The sequence below is a fragment of the Neolamprologus multifasciatus genome, chromosome 6 (assembly GCF_963576455.1).
Source record: "Neolamprologus multifasciatus chromosome 6, fNeoMul1.2, whole genome shotgun sequence".
NCBI lineage: Eukaryota > Metazoa > Chordata > Actinopteri > Cichliformes > Cichlidae > Neolamprologus > Neolamprologus multifasciatus.
Window position 1 is genome coordinate 36117643 of NC_140444.1, and position 16106 is coordinate 36133748.

General features: G+C 39.2%; 1 protein-coding gene across 2 annotated transcripts in view; it reads left to right on the top strand.

The window, feature by feature from the left end:
• The window catches only part of akt3b (v-akt murine thymoma viral oncogene homolog 3b), a 30905-nt gene extending 16344 nt beyond the window's left edge, over nucleotides 1–14561 (top strand). Inside the window, exons 5-14 of one of the 2 annotated variants that reach the window (XM_085164289.1) lie at nucleotides 1613–1757; nucleotides 3410–3541; nucleotides 3787–3852; nucleotides 4085–4153; nucleotides 4933–5055; nucleotides 5177–5305; nucleotides 5860–6074; nucleotides 7562–7649; nucleotides 8943–9124; nucleotides 9916–10040. In XM_085164289.1, coding sequence (XP_085020415.1) covers nucleotides 1613–1757; nucleotides 3410–3541; nucleotides 3787–3852; nucleotides 4085–4153; nucleotides 4933–5055; nucleotides 5177–5305; nucleotides 5860–6074; nucleotides 7562–7649; nucleotides 8943–9092 — 1117 coding nt within the window. In that variant the 3' untranslated portion in view covers nucleotides 9093–9124; nucleotides 9916–10040. Of the gene's footprint in view, nucleotides 1–1612; nucleotides 1758–3409; nucleotides 3542–3786; nucleotides 3853–4084; nucleotides 4154–4932; nucleotides 5056–5176; nucleotides 5306–5859; nucleotides 6075–7561; nucleotides 7650–8942; nucleotides 9125–9915; nucleotides 10041–10086 lie in introns of those variants that run through there. The other variant, XM_085164288.1, reaches the window with a different exon arrangement.
• The last annotated feature ends 1545 nt before the right edge of the window (nucleotides 14562–16106 follow it).

A 16106-nucleotide genomic window follows, 5' to 3' on the forward strand; every position in this document is an offset into this window, starting at 1 on the left:
ATATTACAGAAAGTTACGTAGATTCTATTTAAATAACTTTGCCTGATTTATAGTTAAAAATAATGTCCTTTTGATGCTTGTTTAGCTGAGTTTAGTTGACCAAAGGCAAGATGTAGGGTGCGCTGCCCTGTCTGTATTCTTCGCAGGGAAATTTAGAATCACAAATCAATCTAAACCTGAGAGGCTTGAATCCAGAACCTTCTTACTATGAGGCACCACACCACTGTTCAACCCCCCCTTCCTTCTGAAACAAGTATCTCTCTCTTTAAGTCAACTTTCTTCTGATTGGCTTTGATATTAAACGCAGATCTACGAAGGCAGATTGGTAAGGCTTCCGTGTTCACAGAAATACCTCTAGGGATGAAGTAATCATATTAGCAATATCCTATCTCACTGACATAAAATGCCAAGATTAGTAGGAAAGAAATGCAGCGTTTAGAACAGTGTGCATGTTTGACAGAGAACACGGAAATGCATTGCAGCTCTTTTAATGTAAATAATTTATTAGACACTCAACAGTGAAACACATTTTACACTGATTGTGGGCTTCCATTGACTGTGTGTATTTATTATGAAGAAAAAATAAATTATATTTAATAAAAAGATAAGAGAGTCATTACCTAATATGAAAGGAGTGGGTCAGATTATGGAAATGGTTGAATTAAATTCTAATTACTTTACACAGCAGGATTCAATCAACACAATGAGAAGACAGTCAGGAAGTGAGTGGGACTGAGATGGAAAGTCAAGTTTTGCAAGTAAACACTAAAAAAATGTACGCACAAAGACCTGATACCTGATGTGAAATGATTTGTTACTAACAACATTAAACTAAACACATGAGTGGGGGTGGTTTTATCACAGATTTGGTTGGTTTTGAGGATGGTGGATCGCCTGTGAGAGACCCTGAAGAACAGTTTTGTTTTGACCAAGTATATCCAAAAGGTTCCTTAAAAAGTTTTAAAAGGCAAGAAAAAAATGTAACAAACATCTTAAGAAAATGTCTTAAACTGAACACTGAGGACTCTAAACGATGCAAGAAAAAGAAGTCGGAGTTTCGTCATTTTTTTCACATTGCATTTTAAAACAATTGCCCACATTTATAAAGATTGACAGAGTGCCGCTTGGATTATTAACATACAGATCAAGATCATCACCAGTGATTCTGTTCTTACTCACCATTGTATCTCATATTTAGGCCCCCAGCAAATTTTTATTTATAAGACTCTGCTGTAAAGATTTCATGCTTACCTTTGATCCTTGATTGAATTTAATCACAGTATTATTATGTGTTTTTCTCAGGGTTTTTTTTACGTTTTTCTGCAGACAGATTCTTCTTGAAAAAGAGGAGTCAGTCTCCAAGAGATTACCTGTTTGAATTAACACTTCATACTACTACTACTACTACTACAAATCTTAAGAACTTGACCAAAAATGTGCAGCCGGAAGCTGTCGAACTAAAGAAGAATACTTTGCACAGTGTGACGTTATGAAAACTTTAACCTTTCCTATACGGAAGGCATATAGTTTAATTTAACCATCTTTTTAAGAAATTTAGAAAATAGACTTTTGACGTTTAATCTATGATGTTGTTTCCACATATCTCCTACAGGGACGAGTGGGCTGAGGCCATCCAGATGGTAGCAGAGTCACTAGCCAAGCAGGAGGAGGAGGGCATCTTGTGCAGCCCCACCTCCCAGATTGAAAACGTCAACGAGGAGGAGATGGACACCTCCATTAGCCACTACAAACGAAAGGTAGAGACTGCTTTAATTCTCATTTCCAGCTTCATACTTTTATTGCTGGAACTCTCCTAGAGTAGTTTTTCATGAGTTACAGTTCAAAATAATCCTTGTTTATCATATGCTGGGCCTTGAAGCATGCCCACTCTCACCTGAAACAAGCTGTTTTAGCTCGCTTCTTAATCTCTTTAGGCCAGCGTCCCTGCTGACTGAGTGCCTCTAAATAACGTAAAATCTGAACAGCAAGATATCTGTGTCTGCTCTTGTTTCTTTAACTAGAAAAAACTGTGTGAAACCGCGTGTTTAAAGCAGTGTGAAACCTGAGCTTTTGGTTCATCTGGATTACTGCTACACACGCTGACCTAATTTCCGGAAACCTGAACATCCACTGTCGTACCGCTACAAATATGACAGAAAATAAGAAGAAGCATAAAAGTCCAACTGTAATAAAGCAGTTGAGGTTAAAATGCTGTTTTTGACTTGCAGTATCAAGGACTCACAATCAGTGTTGGTCAAGTTACTTGAAAAAAGTAATCAGTAACTAATTACTGATTACTTCCCCAAAAAAGTAATCCCGTTACTTCACTGATTACTTATTTTCAAAAGTAATTAATTACTTAGTTACTTTTTAAAAACATGATTTACAACCTGAATAGGTGATAAAGCGATAGATCTTTCAGCCCAATTCTACTTTTTCTGCATAATCATCATACAAAATGTAATCAAATGGAAAAGTCTCTTTTTAAAACTTGTTTTATTAGTTTTAATCTTTTAACTTTATGCATCAAGCAAAAATTTAATTATATGCACCATTCTCTGACTGGAAGAAATTTGTTTAACATTTAAACCTATTTTCTGCACATTCCAGCACATAAAATAAAATATTTTTTGTGTTTACACTCAGTCTTTCAAATAGATGCAAGTAAAACACAGCAGAAAATAAATAAAGTCAAAGACTAGCGGTCCTGTTGCTCTATTTTCACCTGTAAAGCAGGAGTGGGGTAGGCGGAGGTTTACCCTGGTGCAGGTGTGCCGCAGCGGTCAGTGGAAGAATCCGCGAGTTTCTCTGTGAGTTTCCATTACGTCGTAGCTACTCGGTGCTTGCTTGGAAGTTTAGGGGTTTGTTTCGCTGTAAAAAGAAGTTTTCTTCCCACACACAACGGACACTAATGTTTTTGTCACTTTTTATGGAATCAAACTCAAAGTAAGGTCAGTACTTCCACGCTTTAAACGCTGCACGCTCATACTCTCTCCCGCACTCGATATATGATCCATTGTTGATCTGCACACAGCTGTTGTCACGAACGACGGACTCGCTTACGTCACTGTCATGAGACATTCTCGCAAAAAAAATCACGGTTTTAGTAACGCAGTAACGCAGCGTTCCTACGAGAAAGTAACGGTAATCTAATTACCGTTTTTGCAATAGTAATCCCTTACTTTACTCGTTACTTGAAAAAAGTAATCGGATTACTGCCCATCTCTGCTCACAATACAACGTGTTTGTGGTATATACAGTAAAAATCAGTATTGTTGATCTGACCATTCTTCTATGTCCCAGTTTGTGAACTGACTGGTTTACTTTAAGCATATTGCTTTGAAGATGAAGTGTACTGAAGACTGGAGAAATGCTGATGACAACTTTTTCCTGATATTTCTTTCCACAGACAATGAATGACTTTGACTATTTGAAGCTTCTGGGCAAAGGCACTTTTGGTAAAGTCATTCTGGTGAGGGAGAAGGCGAGCGGCACCTACTACGCCATGAAAATCCTCAAAAAAGAAGTCATCATTGCCAAGGTCCTCTTTTAAATGATCAGCCTTATTTTTTGAATCTACTGTTACATATTTGACGAATCTAATCTGAATCTAATTACAGCATGTCTGCCTTCTAATATTTGGTGTTTTGCATTTGTTAGATGAAGCACATTCATATCAAACATTCTCTCAAATTTTAGATTTCAGCTCAGTATTGGCTTGATCTTTTTAGAGACGAGCTCCTTTTTCCTCCTCACTAATCATTGCTCTTTAATCTTTTTGAACAGGATGAAGTTGCTCACACTCTCACAGAAAGTAGGGTTTTAAAAAATACTCGGCATCCATTCCTAACTGTAAGTATGGTTAGATTGCATGTATCATTGCACCACATACAGGCACTTGAACCAAGTTGTAATTTGCATTTTGTCCAAACAAGCTATGACTACTAGCATCTGTGCAGAGACTCTTAAGAAGTGTTGTGAAGAATAACAGCTGGAAAGATGCACTCGATTCAAAGAGCTTTTGTGTTGCGTTTGAAACAAATGGCGCGTCTGAGTTTAAAATATATTTTAATATTTTTCACAGTCTCTGAAGTATTCATTCCAGACAAAGGATCGGCTGTGCTTTGTAATGGAGTATGTCAACGGAGGAGAGGTAAGAAGTCACTCAGAGACTTTTTAAATAGCACTTTGATGAGAGATGTTTTCGTTTAACATACAAGGATTTTTAAAAATTATTGAATAATGTTGATTAACATGACGGTATGAGATTCAAAGTGCTTTTACAGCAAGCAGTCTCTCACTAGATAGTGTTACGTTTCACTGGGAAGTCTGAACTTTTGTGGTTCCATTGTGGTAATAGTTTCATCATTTTAAAGCACGAATCAGTTCAGGGTTTATTTAGTTTAATTTATGACCATAAAGTGACAATTATGATATAAAATGATTTTAAGCAACTTTAAGTGTTTGTAGATTTTTTTTAATTCTATCTATATTGAATCTATTAAATGTGTGAGTGACATGGAGACTTGGTCTCCTTTATAGATTTGCTTTAAAAAGTTATTTATTACTTTTTAAAACTGGCTTGTGTATATTTGTACATTTTATATATTATTTCTCTGTTAATACTGTCCATATGCATATAGTGCTGCAGAACTGTGCCCCCCCACCCCCAGCATGTTTGCACTGAGTAGGAGATCTCATTGTACAACTGTATAGTGACAATAAAAGGCATTCTATTCTATTCTATTCTATTCTATTCTATTCTATTAAACTGAACAAGGATTCTGCTTTTGTTTGGACTAAAACTGTGTGTAATTCAAAGTTGTGTTTGCTTGCTGAAGCTATTGAGTCGTGATTTCACCAAGTGAATTATCACTTGATAAGAGAAACATATCTAAACTGCATGAATTCATGTTGTTTCCCTCTCCACAGCTATTTTTCCACTTGTCAAGAGAGAGAGTTTTTTCAGAGGACCGCACCCGTTTCTATGGCGCTGAGATCGTCTCTGCGTTAGATTATTTGCATTCTGCCAAGATCGTGTACCGTGATCTGAAGGTAAAGTACACCTGCTCTGTGTGAGATCTGAGAAGTGTCCGTTATTATTCTGAATTTACTGCTTATAAAAGGATACAGTAAAGGTTAATGGGTTTTATTCTTCTCCTCAACTACTCATCAGCTGGAGAACCTCATGTTGGACAAAGATGGCCACATCAAGATCACTGACTTTGGTCTCTGCAAAGAAGGCATCACTGACACTGCCACTATGAAAACCTTCTGTGGAACACCGGAGTACTTGGCTCCTGAGGTCAGCGGTCACACCAGATACACATAAAGACTATTATCTGAATTTTGGGTTTCAGATGTTGACAAACCTTCCCATGGCTATAAAAGACGAGAAAGAGAGCATAAGATTAAAAAAACAAAACCAAATTTCTCCGGTTTGTCCTCTGTGACAAATTCAGGAAGGAAACTGTTTTTCGGATCCTCTGTTTGTCTGTGTGTCACCACCCAGCAACTACCAGGTCCAATGTGGAAGTGCCCTAGGAGGCAGTTCCTCTGATGAAGTGTTTTCTTTCCAGTGGGTAACTGATCTCACTTCTTTTAATGTGGTTCTCAGTGGAGAACTAGAAAGTTGTTTGCTTCATAAAGAGGATATGAAAGAGGTTATCACATAGTTAAAGGTTGAAAAAAGAATTTTTGTGAAGTTCTCAGTCGAGCTAATCATAATGATAGCGGCCTCTTGGCTTTTAATATAAACAGTCACAGAGGAGAACCTTTTATGTAGGGCTTCTTCTGAATGAAATACAAATGGGGCTCGTGGGAACAATACAGTAAAAGGGTTTTTGTGTAAATCCTCAGGTGCTAGAGGACAATGACTATGGACGTGCAGTGGACTGGTGGGGTTTGGGCGTGGTGACATATGAGATGATGTGCGGACGCCTGCCCTTCTACAACCAGGACCACGAGAAGCTGTTTGAGCTCATCCTCATGGAAGAGATAAAATTCCCACGAACCCTGTCAGCTGACGCCAAGTCACTCCTGTCAGGGCTGCTCATTAAGGACCCCAACAAACGGTATGCATGCAAATTTAATTGTGATCAGCTTACCTGTGCAGTGAAGTTCTTTTTATTGCTAACTGCCCTGTCCTGTTTAGACAGAGTCCCCTCATTGACACAAAGACTCTCCACGAGTCCTGACTTCACTACTGACTTAGCTACGAATGGAAAACCTGCTGACTGCCTGAGGTTCACTCAGCGGTTTTCTGTCACTGATAGCACGCTTAAAATGTACAGGTGCAACAGGCCTTTCTGTCAGGTCTTTTCAAATGGATAAGAAAACTAAGAAAACTAAATTTTAACCAACCTTTTTTTTAAACTGTATGAGAGATGTGCTTAATGTGGCAGGCAGGCAAATGCAGCATGCAAGTTGCACTTCAACCAGGTGCATTTTGCTGCTAGCAGCATTTCAAAGCCTCAGCTTTACTTTTCTAAACATACCTCATGTCATTGTGGTTAGATAAATTAATCTTTATCTTCTCTGACCATAAAACCTTTCTCCAGAAGGCATTTGGCTTGTACGGGTGAAAATCAGCAGGGCGGCACGGTGGTTAGCACTGTTGCAGCACAGCAAGAAGGTCCTGAGTTCAATTCCACCATCAGGCCGGGGTCTTTCTGTGTGGAGTTTGCATGTTCTCCCCATGTTTGCGTGGGTTCCCTCCGGGTACTCCGGCTTCCTCCCACCGTCCAAAGACATGCAGCTTGTGGGGATAGGTTAATTGGATAATCCAAATTGTCACTAGGTGTGAATGTGAGTGCGAATGGTTGTCTGTCCCTGTGTGTTGGCCCTGCGACAGACTGGCGACCTGTCCAGGGCGCACCCCGCCTCTCGCCCTATGACAGCTGGGATAGGCTCCAGCGCCCCCCGCGACCCTGAAAAGGATAAGCGGAAGCGAATGAATGGATGGATGGGTGAAAATCAGCAAATTATAGTTTTGTTTGAAGCTGTCGATTTTGGAGCAGGTGCTTCTTTGTTGGTCAGTACCTTCTCTGTCCCTGTAAAACGTATTATTATTGTGTGTTCCAGCAGTTTCCAGTTAATGGCAGACTTGAGCCTCTGTGCTTCCTCAACATCCTAACTTTAACTAATTTCATCTTGAGGTGGAATTTGGGTCTTTGGAGACTTTGGCAAAGTGGTTACATATCCAGATAACATGTTCTTACATACAATTGCTTAAATTAATAATCTTGCACACACTTGATGAGAGCACAAACTCTCTTTATGTTAATGGGTGCCCAGCTCAAATGTTCTCAGGCAAAACCAGCTGGTGGCTGCGTTCAAGTTTCCACTCTTATCATCCCTGAAGCATTTTCTGTGTCTAACGAAGACGCCAGTGAAAAGAGGCTACTGCAGCTTCACTGAGCGAACTTGTTCACCCCATCAAGTTATTTTGGGATCAGTAGCAGGTGGATATTCTGGTTCCATTGATGGAGACTTTGTGAGAGCGCTATTTGATGTATGACTTTGACGCCATCTCTTTCTTATTCTGTGTGTTGGTTGACAGGTTGGGCGGTGGACCGGATGACGCTAAGGAGATCATGCGGCACAGTTTCTTTGGCACAATCGACTGGCAGGACGTCTACGACAAGAAGGTGAGAGCAGGATTTAGCTGCTAGACGTCATCGTCACTTCAATCGAAATCGATTCAAACAGTGTTTCTGAGGTATTCTGGTATCAGGGTTACCGTATTTTTCAAAAGAAGTCTGGCTGACGTGTAAAATCCAAAATGGAACGAAAAGGACAAAACATTACCTCATCATTATTTCATTTGAACACTATAACACAGTCAGACAAGTACCACCAGGTCGTTTTATACATATTTGTATGTTGTTTTTTTTCTCATCTTGAGCTTTCATAATAACGTGTCCACCCAGGCCTCCCATGTGCGTATTGGAGACACAGACAATAATATGGTTTGAAGTTTTAAACTGATTATTTCCCAGTTCTTCTGTGTTCGCATTTGGACCAGGAAACTGTATTCCCCTGAAATTTGCCTTTTTTGTATGTCTAATGAAGAAACATAACACACTATGTAGTCTGGTGATAATTTGTTTGTATTAGTGTATGTTAGACTACCTAAAAGTTTAGAACTCACCAAAATAATTTTAATAAAGTAAAAAGAAAAAAAAGGTTCTAAATGTTTGATTTGTTTGATGGCCAAAATAACATCTCTGATGGACAGAGTCTCCCACCACATGCATGTAGATGTTGCTGAACTGTAGAGCTCCTTCAGTGACAGACTGCTGCATCCTCGATGCATGAAGGAGCGTTTCTGCAGGTCCTTCCTCCCTGCAGCTGTCAGACTGTACAATCAGAACTGCTCCCAACAAACATAGATGTTTACATCAATGCTGTAACTGCAATAAGTTAGTTAATTAACCAAATCGCACTACAACCTGGTTTGCCTCTTACCTGTAATTATTTTTATTTAATTTAATAACTGTACAGTACTCTCTATTTATAGTAACCATTGTCCTTAATGTAAACATGTAAGAGTGTCCTGTGTACTGTTTGTTTGTCTTTTTGGCTGCTGTTACAACCAAATTTCCCCCTTGTGGGACAATTAAAGGACTATTCTATTCGATTATTCTATTTGAGTTCTGTTTAAGGTGAACAAAAATATCTAACCCTAACTGTAAAAAATGCATGACCTAATTAGTAAAGGTGAATTTTAAGCCTAATCTTAAAAGTACAGAGGGTGTCTGTAGTCTGAGGGTAAAATGCTTTATTAAAATCTGTGTTATATTTGCACGACTGATAAAAGAAAAAGTAATTTGACAAAAAAAGTGTTCCGTCAGTTGAAACAACAGCATATGTGAAGCTGTTTGAAGACTGAACCCCTCAGTGATACAACACCACCACTCTCTGCTTTCTGTCCGTCCCAGTTGGTACCACCCTTCCAGCCTCAGGTCACCTCTGAGACAGACACGCGCTACTTCGATGAAGAGTTCACAGCACAGACCATCACCATCACTCCACCGGAGAAATGTAAGTGCACATTCACTGCAATTTATTGCATCGTATTAACTGACTGAGACGACACTGCCAGCAGCTATTGTGAGTTTATGTCACGATCCTGGGTCTTATGACTCAGTGTTTTGAGTTTAGTTTATTTGGATGTTTATATGATTAAGCTCATGAGTTTTTTTAGTTCTTTGTTATTAGATTCTCCTTGTGTCTTCCAACCCCTGTTAAGTCTCCCCTGCTCTTCATGTGTTTCATGTCTGTGTCTTACGTTGTCAAGTTCTGGTTGTCATGTCTGCGTCTCATTATGTTTCCTATTTTATTTTGAAGAGATCTTGTGTTTTTATATTATGGATTATGTTTTGAGTCCTTTGTTGTACTGTTTCTTGTTTCCCTAGATTTCAGTTATGGTTATCATAGGTTTAGTTCGTTGGCTTTGTAATATGGCTTTCCTGTGTTCAATGTTGTGTCTACTGTGACTATTTTGTACCATGTTTCTGGTCCCTATGTTCTGTCTTCTCAGTTGCTGTTAAGTTTGCATGTTTAGAGTTCAGTCAGTGTGTTTCCTGTTTTACTTTGAAGGTCCATGTCTCATGTGAGTGTTTCTAGTTTTGCTTCCCTTGTCTTGTCCAGCCTGATTACTCCCAGCTGTGCTCTTCTTCTGTGTCTCATTCCCTCGTTATCCCTCTGTCTATTTAAGCCCTGTGTTTCTCTTTGTCACTGTCGTAGTCTCCCTCATGGCTGTGTTTCCTTGCGTTTCAGTTTACCCATGTCCCAGTTTAGTTTTCCATGCCATTCTGCAATAAAGCAGCTTTTTGAGTTTAATTTCGTTGTCGTGAGTTTTGCGTTTGGGTCCTTCTCCTGCCTGTACACAGCCAAAACATGACAGTTTAGCGTGTTTGCATGGCACTGGCTCTAAACACAAACTGCAAATGAAAACAGTATTAGTATTTGACAGACTGAATATTTGAGGAGAGTCAGGATAACTGCCGTTAAAGTTTGTAAGGACAACCTCACTGTCCATAATTGGAACATTCTTATGTTTTCCTGTTTGTGTTTTTACAGACGATGAGGACGGGATGGATGCAGCAGACAACGAGCGAAGGCCTCATTTCCCACAGTTCTCCTACTCGGCCAGCGGCCGAGAGTGAGCTCCAGCCCAGCCAGGCAGTATCGTCCCCATTTGTGGCCATTTTGAGGAAAACGCGTAGCCATTTTAGGAAAAAAAAAACAAAACAAAAAAAAAACACCAGTCTCCCCTCTTTTTCTTCTTCTCTGCCTCCTTGCAGAGGGGGAGAAGTCTTTTTAGGGACTTTAAAAGAGGTTTTTGCACAGTGGGATAGACTCCAGCCGGTCTCCCCACACTAAAAAATAAGTCTCCTACATTTTCAGCGCTATTTACTGCAGAAGGCAATGTTTTTGTTATTTTTTTTTTCTTTCTGTCAGTATTAAGTTGTCGACCTAGGTTGCGTTAATATTTTTGTTTGTTTGTTGTTTCTGCCCATTTTTTTGTTCTTCTTTTAACTTTTTTGCACTTGGTTTGGAAGAGCCGTTTTAGGGAACAAAAAACCAAAAATGTTGCCTTATGTGTGCAGATGTTTTGCATCATACCTACAGGGTGGTGTTTTTGTTGTTTTTGGGGATTGGGATTTTTCATCAGGGGAGAGGGTGGGTGGGTTCTGGGATGTGAAAGGTCATAAATAGGTGAGAAGAAGTGCATGGCTCATGGTTCACTCATTTAAAAAAAAAAAAAAAAGAAAAAAAAAACTCTTCCTCGTACATTTGCCATGGCAGCGCACATTTCCCAAATCCATGGTGATGAAAATCACAGTGAGCCTACAGATTACAAAAAACAAACAGAAAAGAGAAGTTGAAAGATGAGAATGGGTGAATCTATATCATTTCATTCGTCGCAGTAACTTCCCTCTTCTTTTATTTTATTTTTGCGCTTTTTTGAAGTTACTTTGAAACAAGAAACACTAAACTGCCAGAAACTGCACAGTTCACTCAGGCGCCACAGAGCACAACCGCATTCAAACTCAGCTTAACCGCTCCAGCTTTCCACAGCCGGCAGGGGAACGAGGCCTTTCTCTGCAGCATCGCCGCTTCTTCTCCTCATCATCATCCACCTCTCCTCTTTTTTTTTTCTTCTTCTTCATTGTAGCTGTAGGACTAGAATGGAATGGATGTTTACACAGGGAAACATGGCTTCATGTATGTATGTACAGTTTGCGACTGAATGGGGGTCAAGAATATGCTGTCATAGCACACAGAAACACACACACACTTACTCTCAGATGTAGTAAACCGCAGTGTTATCTATAATGATCATAGTGAAGTCGGCAGTTTGCTCCAAACTGAGATTTGATGGTCTTTTCTTCTGTTTTTGCAAAACATGGGGACACGAGAATGCTCCACAACTTGCAGAAGCCCCAAGCCTCAGGTCACGTCTACATGCCAAGCAGTTTGCTTGCTGCGCCTTGCTTTGTAGTTGGTTCCTGTTCCTGCTTCTGGTTGCTTATTTAACCCTCTATTGCTACAGTCACACTAGTGAAAACAGTGGTTGGAGTCCAAAGCATGAACAGAATCACTGCAACTGTGTCACCTGCCATCTTCAAAGCACTTTTGGTGCATCAAGACTTTGACAATAACATTGGAGTCAAGCAGTCAGTCTGCTGTATCCGCTAAGTTTGCAATTTAATGGGGTCAGATTTGTACTTGGATACAATGTTTTTGCACAAATTAACTGTGTTAAAGAAACAGATTTGAATAAGACGTTCGGTTGCCTTGGGATGGCAATTTTACTTTAAAAATGACATCAGCAGCTTTGCGCATGCAACACAACCAGTTGCCAACCAGCTGAGACAAGTGTCCTGTTGCACAGAGACAGAAGAGTGGCTCCCTTTGGCAACATGTTGTCAGTCTATCTCTAATTATCCAGCGGTTATGTGCAAGCCTTTGAAATCTGCGTGATTTCAGTCACTCTGAGTCAGACCACAGTTGTCTGACAGATTGCCTCCCACCAGGCGACCTTTGGTACTGCCTTGCGATCTAAAGAGGTCACTGCAGTTACTTGCAGTTAGTTACCAAATACAAAAGTATACACTGGACAACCACTTTTTATTTTTTTGTTATTTTCCTTTTTGAATTTCAATTAAATTTTATTTATATAGCTCCAAATCACAACAACAGTCGCGTCAAGGCGCTTTATAAGGTATGATTCAATGCAGAGAGGTCTATTAACACACAGTGAGTGAGAAAGGTGACTGGAAAGGAAAAACTCAATGCGTCAAGTCACAAGAAAGTTTTTGACCGTTCAGACTGAGCTTCATGTAGTTCCGTCCCCATCATGTGTTATTTTGGTCACTGAACTGATTCCTGCTGGCCTCTGCTTTTATGGAGGCCCCTCCAATAGCCTCCAAATAGTGAGTCCTTAACACAAGTAACCTAGCTGTTATATCCAGAAACCAAAATTGACAATCTGGTGTCGCCTGTTCCAATGTGTGTTCTGACATGTAGCTGAAGAAGTGTTTTGTTCGTTGAAAACAGTAAGACGTGTGGATATTTTATTGTTTCTCAGCTCAGCTGCTGTTGAAAGTGATCAGAAAGCTGCCAAACTCATTCAGACAGTAAGTTTGACAAAAAAATTATATGGATAAGAAGATAGTAGTGCGTCCTTCTCTGATGTGCTGCGCAGCTACAACTAAAGGCAGTAGTTGGGCAACTACAGCTTAAAGTGATGAATTTATTACAGCATTGGATAGTCCGAGTATGGCCTGGTACCCTACAGGTGGATGTTGCGATGGTTACGAGTAGCTTGCCAGTCAGTGTGGGGACTTTTGCGGCTTAAACACACCAGCAGACGGTGAGTTTGGAGTGTAGTGAAAGTGAGGGGGCATGTTGGTGTTACTGACACTGCAGCTGGAGTTTGCTCGTCCGGACTAGCTCGCAGGCTCGGCTCCCACACTGGCAGTGTTAGCATATGTTTAGTGAGTTCTGCCCAGAAGTGGCCTGACTGATGCATCACACTTCCTACGAGAAGTGGAACTGACCGTGGAGAATTGGGGAAAGCGATCCAATCATCCCAAATACTGTCAGCTAAACTGTCCTTGTGAAGCAGCCTTTTCACCCGTGAGCACACATCAGATCTGATTTGCTGGAGAATTCTGCCGACTTGAAAGTATTTTGTACATTTACAGATGTTTGGAAAGATTAAGAAGAAGAAGTGAGGATTGGTACGTCTTTGTGTGTTAAAGTAACGACGCAGGTAGAGAAGTACGACCGAGACATATCGAGTAGTGAGTAAAAAGTGAAGGGAAAGGGTTTTGCAGCTGTGCAGGAACCTAAAAAGAAGATTGCTGTAAAGATTTTTTTTTTTTAAAGAAAAAAAAAGAGAAACATTGTTTTCAGTTTAAGAGGAGAAATATTGACTCACAAACAGATACAAAGACTGTTTTTACATGACAAATCTTAGTGAAGAAAATGTAATTTATCACACAGATGCTAAGCAGAAGTGAGGCTTCCAGCTCCAGACGCAGGGGTCCTGACCCAATTAATCTTGTCAGTATTATGAGAGAAATGTATTTACACACAGACAAATATTTAAATTGAAGTAAGAGTATCAATAATTTACTGATCATGTCAGATCACAAGAAAACTGAGCCGTGAGACACTCGTGTATGAAGACTGTGAGGACTGCGAGAAAAAAGTGGCCCCAAACTTCTTGATGTAAATATGCAATGCCTTTTTTTTTTGTTCTTTTTGTCTTCACTTATGAGGCATAAACATTTGTTTTCTGTGTGACTGTATGTTAAGCTTGCTGATGAGAATAGTGACCGAAAAATCCAAACCACCCGCGAACGATTCAAAAACTGCTTTGAAGAAAAAAAACATTTAAAAGGAAAAAAATAAACACGTGTCAATGAATGGACCCTTCCACTGTTTTTTGTTTGGGTTTTGTTTGTTTTTTTGTTTTTTTCAGTTTTGCGTTTGTTTGGTTTTTTGTGATTCATGAGGATGTTTCCATGGAGACGAACCCCAACCCGCCTTTCTTATGTCACCATGGTCCCTGAAAACGATCGACTCCAGAAATGCGAGGACATCTGTAACATGGAGTCTGCACTGTACTTCTGTTCCCTTCACCTTCTTAAAAAACTATAAGAGGAGCCTTGGAGGACTGTCATCTATTTGTTTGTTTGTTTTTTTTCCTGTGTGTGTGCGTGTGTGCGGTGCTGGTTTCATCAGGTTTCTTCAGTCCCAATTCCTTCTCCTTCCCTCCTTTTTATACCATAGTGTTTGTTTTATTAATGTTTGTCATTCTAGACAGTGTTACCTTGTATGTTGTTAAAAAGGCACCTCTTGAAAGTCGCTGAAGAATGATGGATGCATAACTGATTTTTTTTTTTTTTTTTTTTTTTTTCGTTTTTTCGATCATTTGCTTGTTTGTTTTCTTACCAAAACATTAGGGCAAGAACCCAGTAGTGGACTTGCATTGCCGTGGTAGTATTTATTTTGAATTAAATTAAAAGAAATACATTTCAGGGTTTCTGCTGTTGTGACTCTTTATTTCAGGTGATTTCAGACCTTTTTCTTTATTGTTTAGATGAGATCTTGCCTTTTATGAAGAAAGAGATCTGAGAAAACTAATGAGTTCAACTTTTTTTACAGATACACTTGGATTGGATTAATATAGCAAAAAAATATTTTGGTTCTTTAACATGGAAGACAAAATAGTTTTTAAAAAAGCCAAATATTACATTTCTAATATCAAACTATCTGCTGTACAAAAACTTAATAAATCTCATAAATTGAAACTGCCCAGGAGCTTCTTGATGTAAAACAAAATAACTTTTTTTTGCAAAAACATCAAAGATTAGTAGATAATCTGTGGCTTCAAGTTTTTTGTCTGTGAGTTACTTAAAAGAGCTCAAATATGCTTCCCCAGAAATGATGGACTCACTAAAATGAACTACGGACTCTTGATGAGTGGAATATTCTAGCTGGAAGTCTCGACTGACACATACTGGGTAATTTGCCGAGACCAAATCTACTTAACAGTCACTGGAAACCAAAATTATCAAGTCTTTAAAATCAAAGTCAGTTTTTCATGTGTACCTTAACCTCCCTGGCAGAGTTGATAATAGAATAGAATAGAATTCAACTTTATTGTCATTGCACATGTCACAGGTACAGAGCAACGAAATGCAGTTTGCATCCATCCAGAAGTGTTTTAGCCATGATATAGATTTATTACAATATATATTAGCAATAATATAGATATGTAAGTATATTACAGAAATGGGTCTATTATGGTATGTTATAATCAGTGATGGGCAATCTGATTACTTTTTTCAAGTAACGAGTAAAGTAAGGGATTACTATTGCAAAAACGGTAATTAGATTACTGTTACTTTCCCGTAGGAACGCTGCGTTACTAAAACCGTGATCAACAGTGGCTAATATATCGAGTGCGGAGAGAGTATGAGCGTGCAGCGTTTAAAGCGTGGAAGTACTGACCTTACTTTGAGTTTGATTCCATAAAAAGTGACAAAAACATTAGTGTCCGTTGTGCGTGGGAAGAAAACTTCTTTTTACACCGAAAAAAACCCTAAACAAGCACCGAGTGCGCAACGACATAATGGGAAACTCACAGAGAAACTCGCGGATTCTTCAACTGACCGCTGCGGCACACCTGCACCAGGGTAAACCTCCGCCTTCCCCACTCCTGCTTTACAGGTGAAAATAGAGCAACAGGACCGCTGAGTCTTTGACTTTATTTATTTTCTGCTGTGTTTTACTTGCATCTATTTGAAAGACTGAGTGTAAACACAAAAAAGTATTTTATTTTATGTGCTGGAATGTGCAGAAAATAGGTTTAAATGTTAAACAAATTTCTTCCAGTCAGAGAATGTTGCATTTAATTAATTTTTTGCTTGATGCATAAAGTTAAAAGTTTAAAACTAATAAAACAAGTTTTAAAAAGAGACTTTTCCATTTGATTACATTTTGTATGATGGATTATGCAGAATTGGGCTGAAAGATCTATCACTTTATCACCTATTCAGGTTGTAAATCGTGTTTTTAAA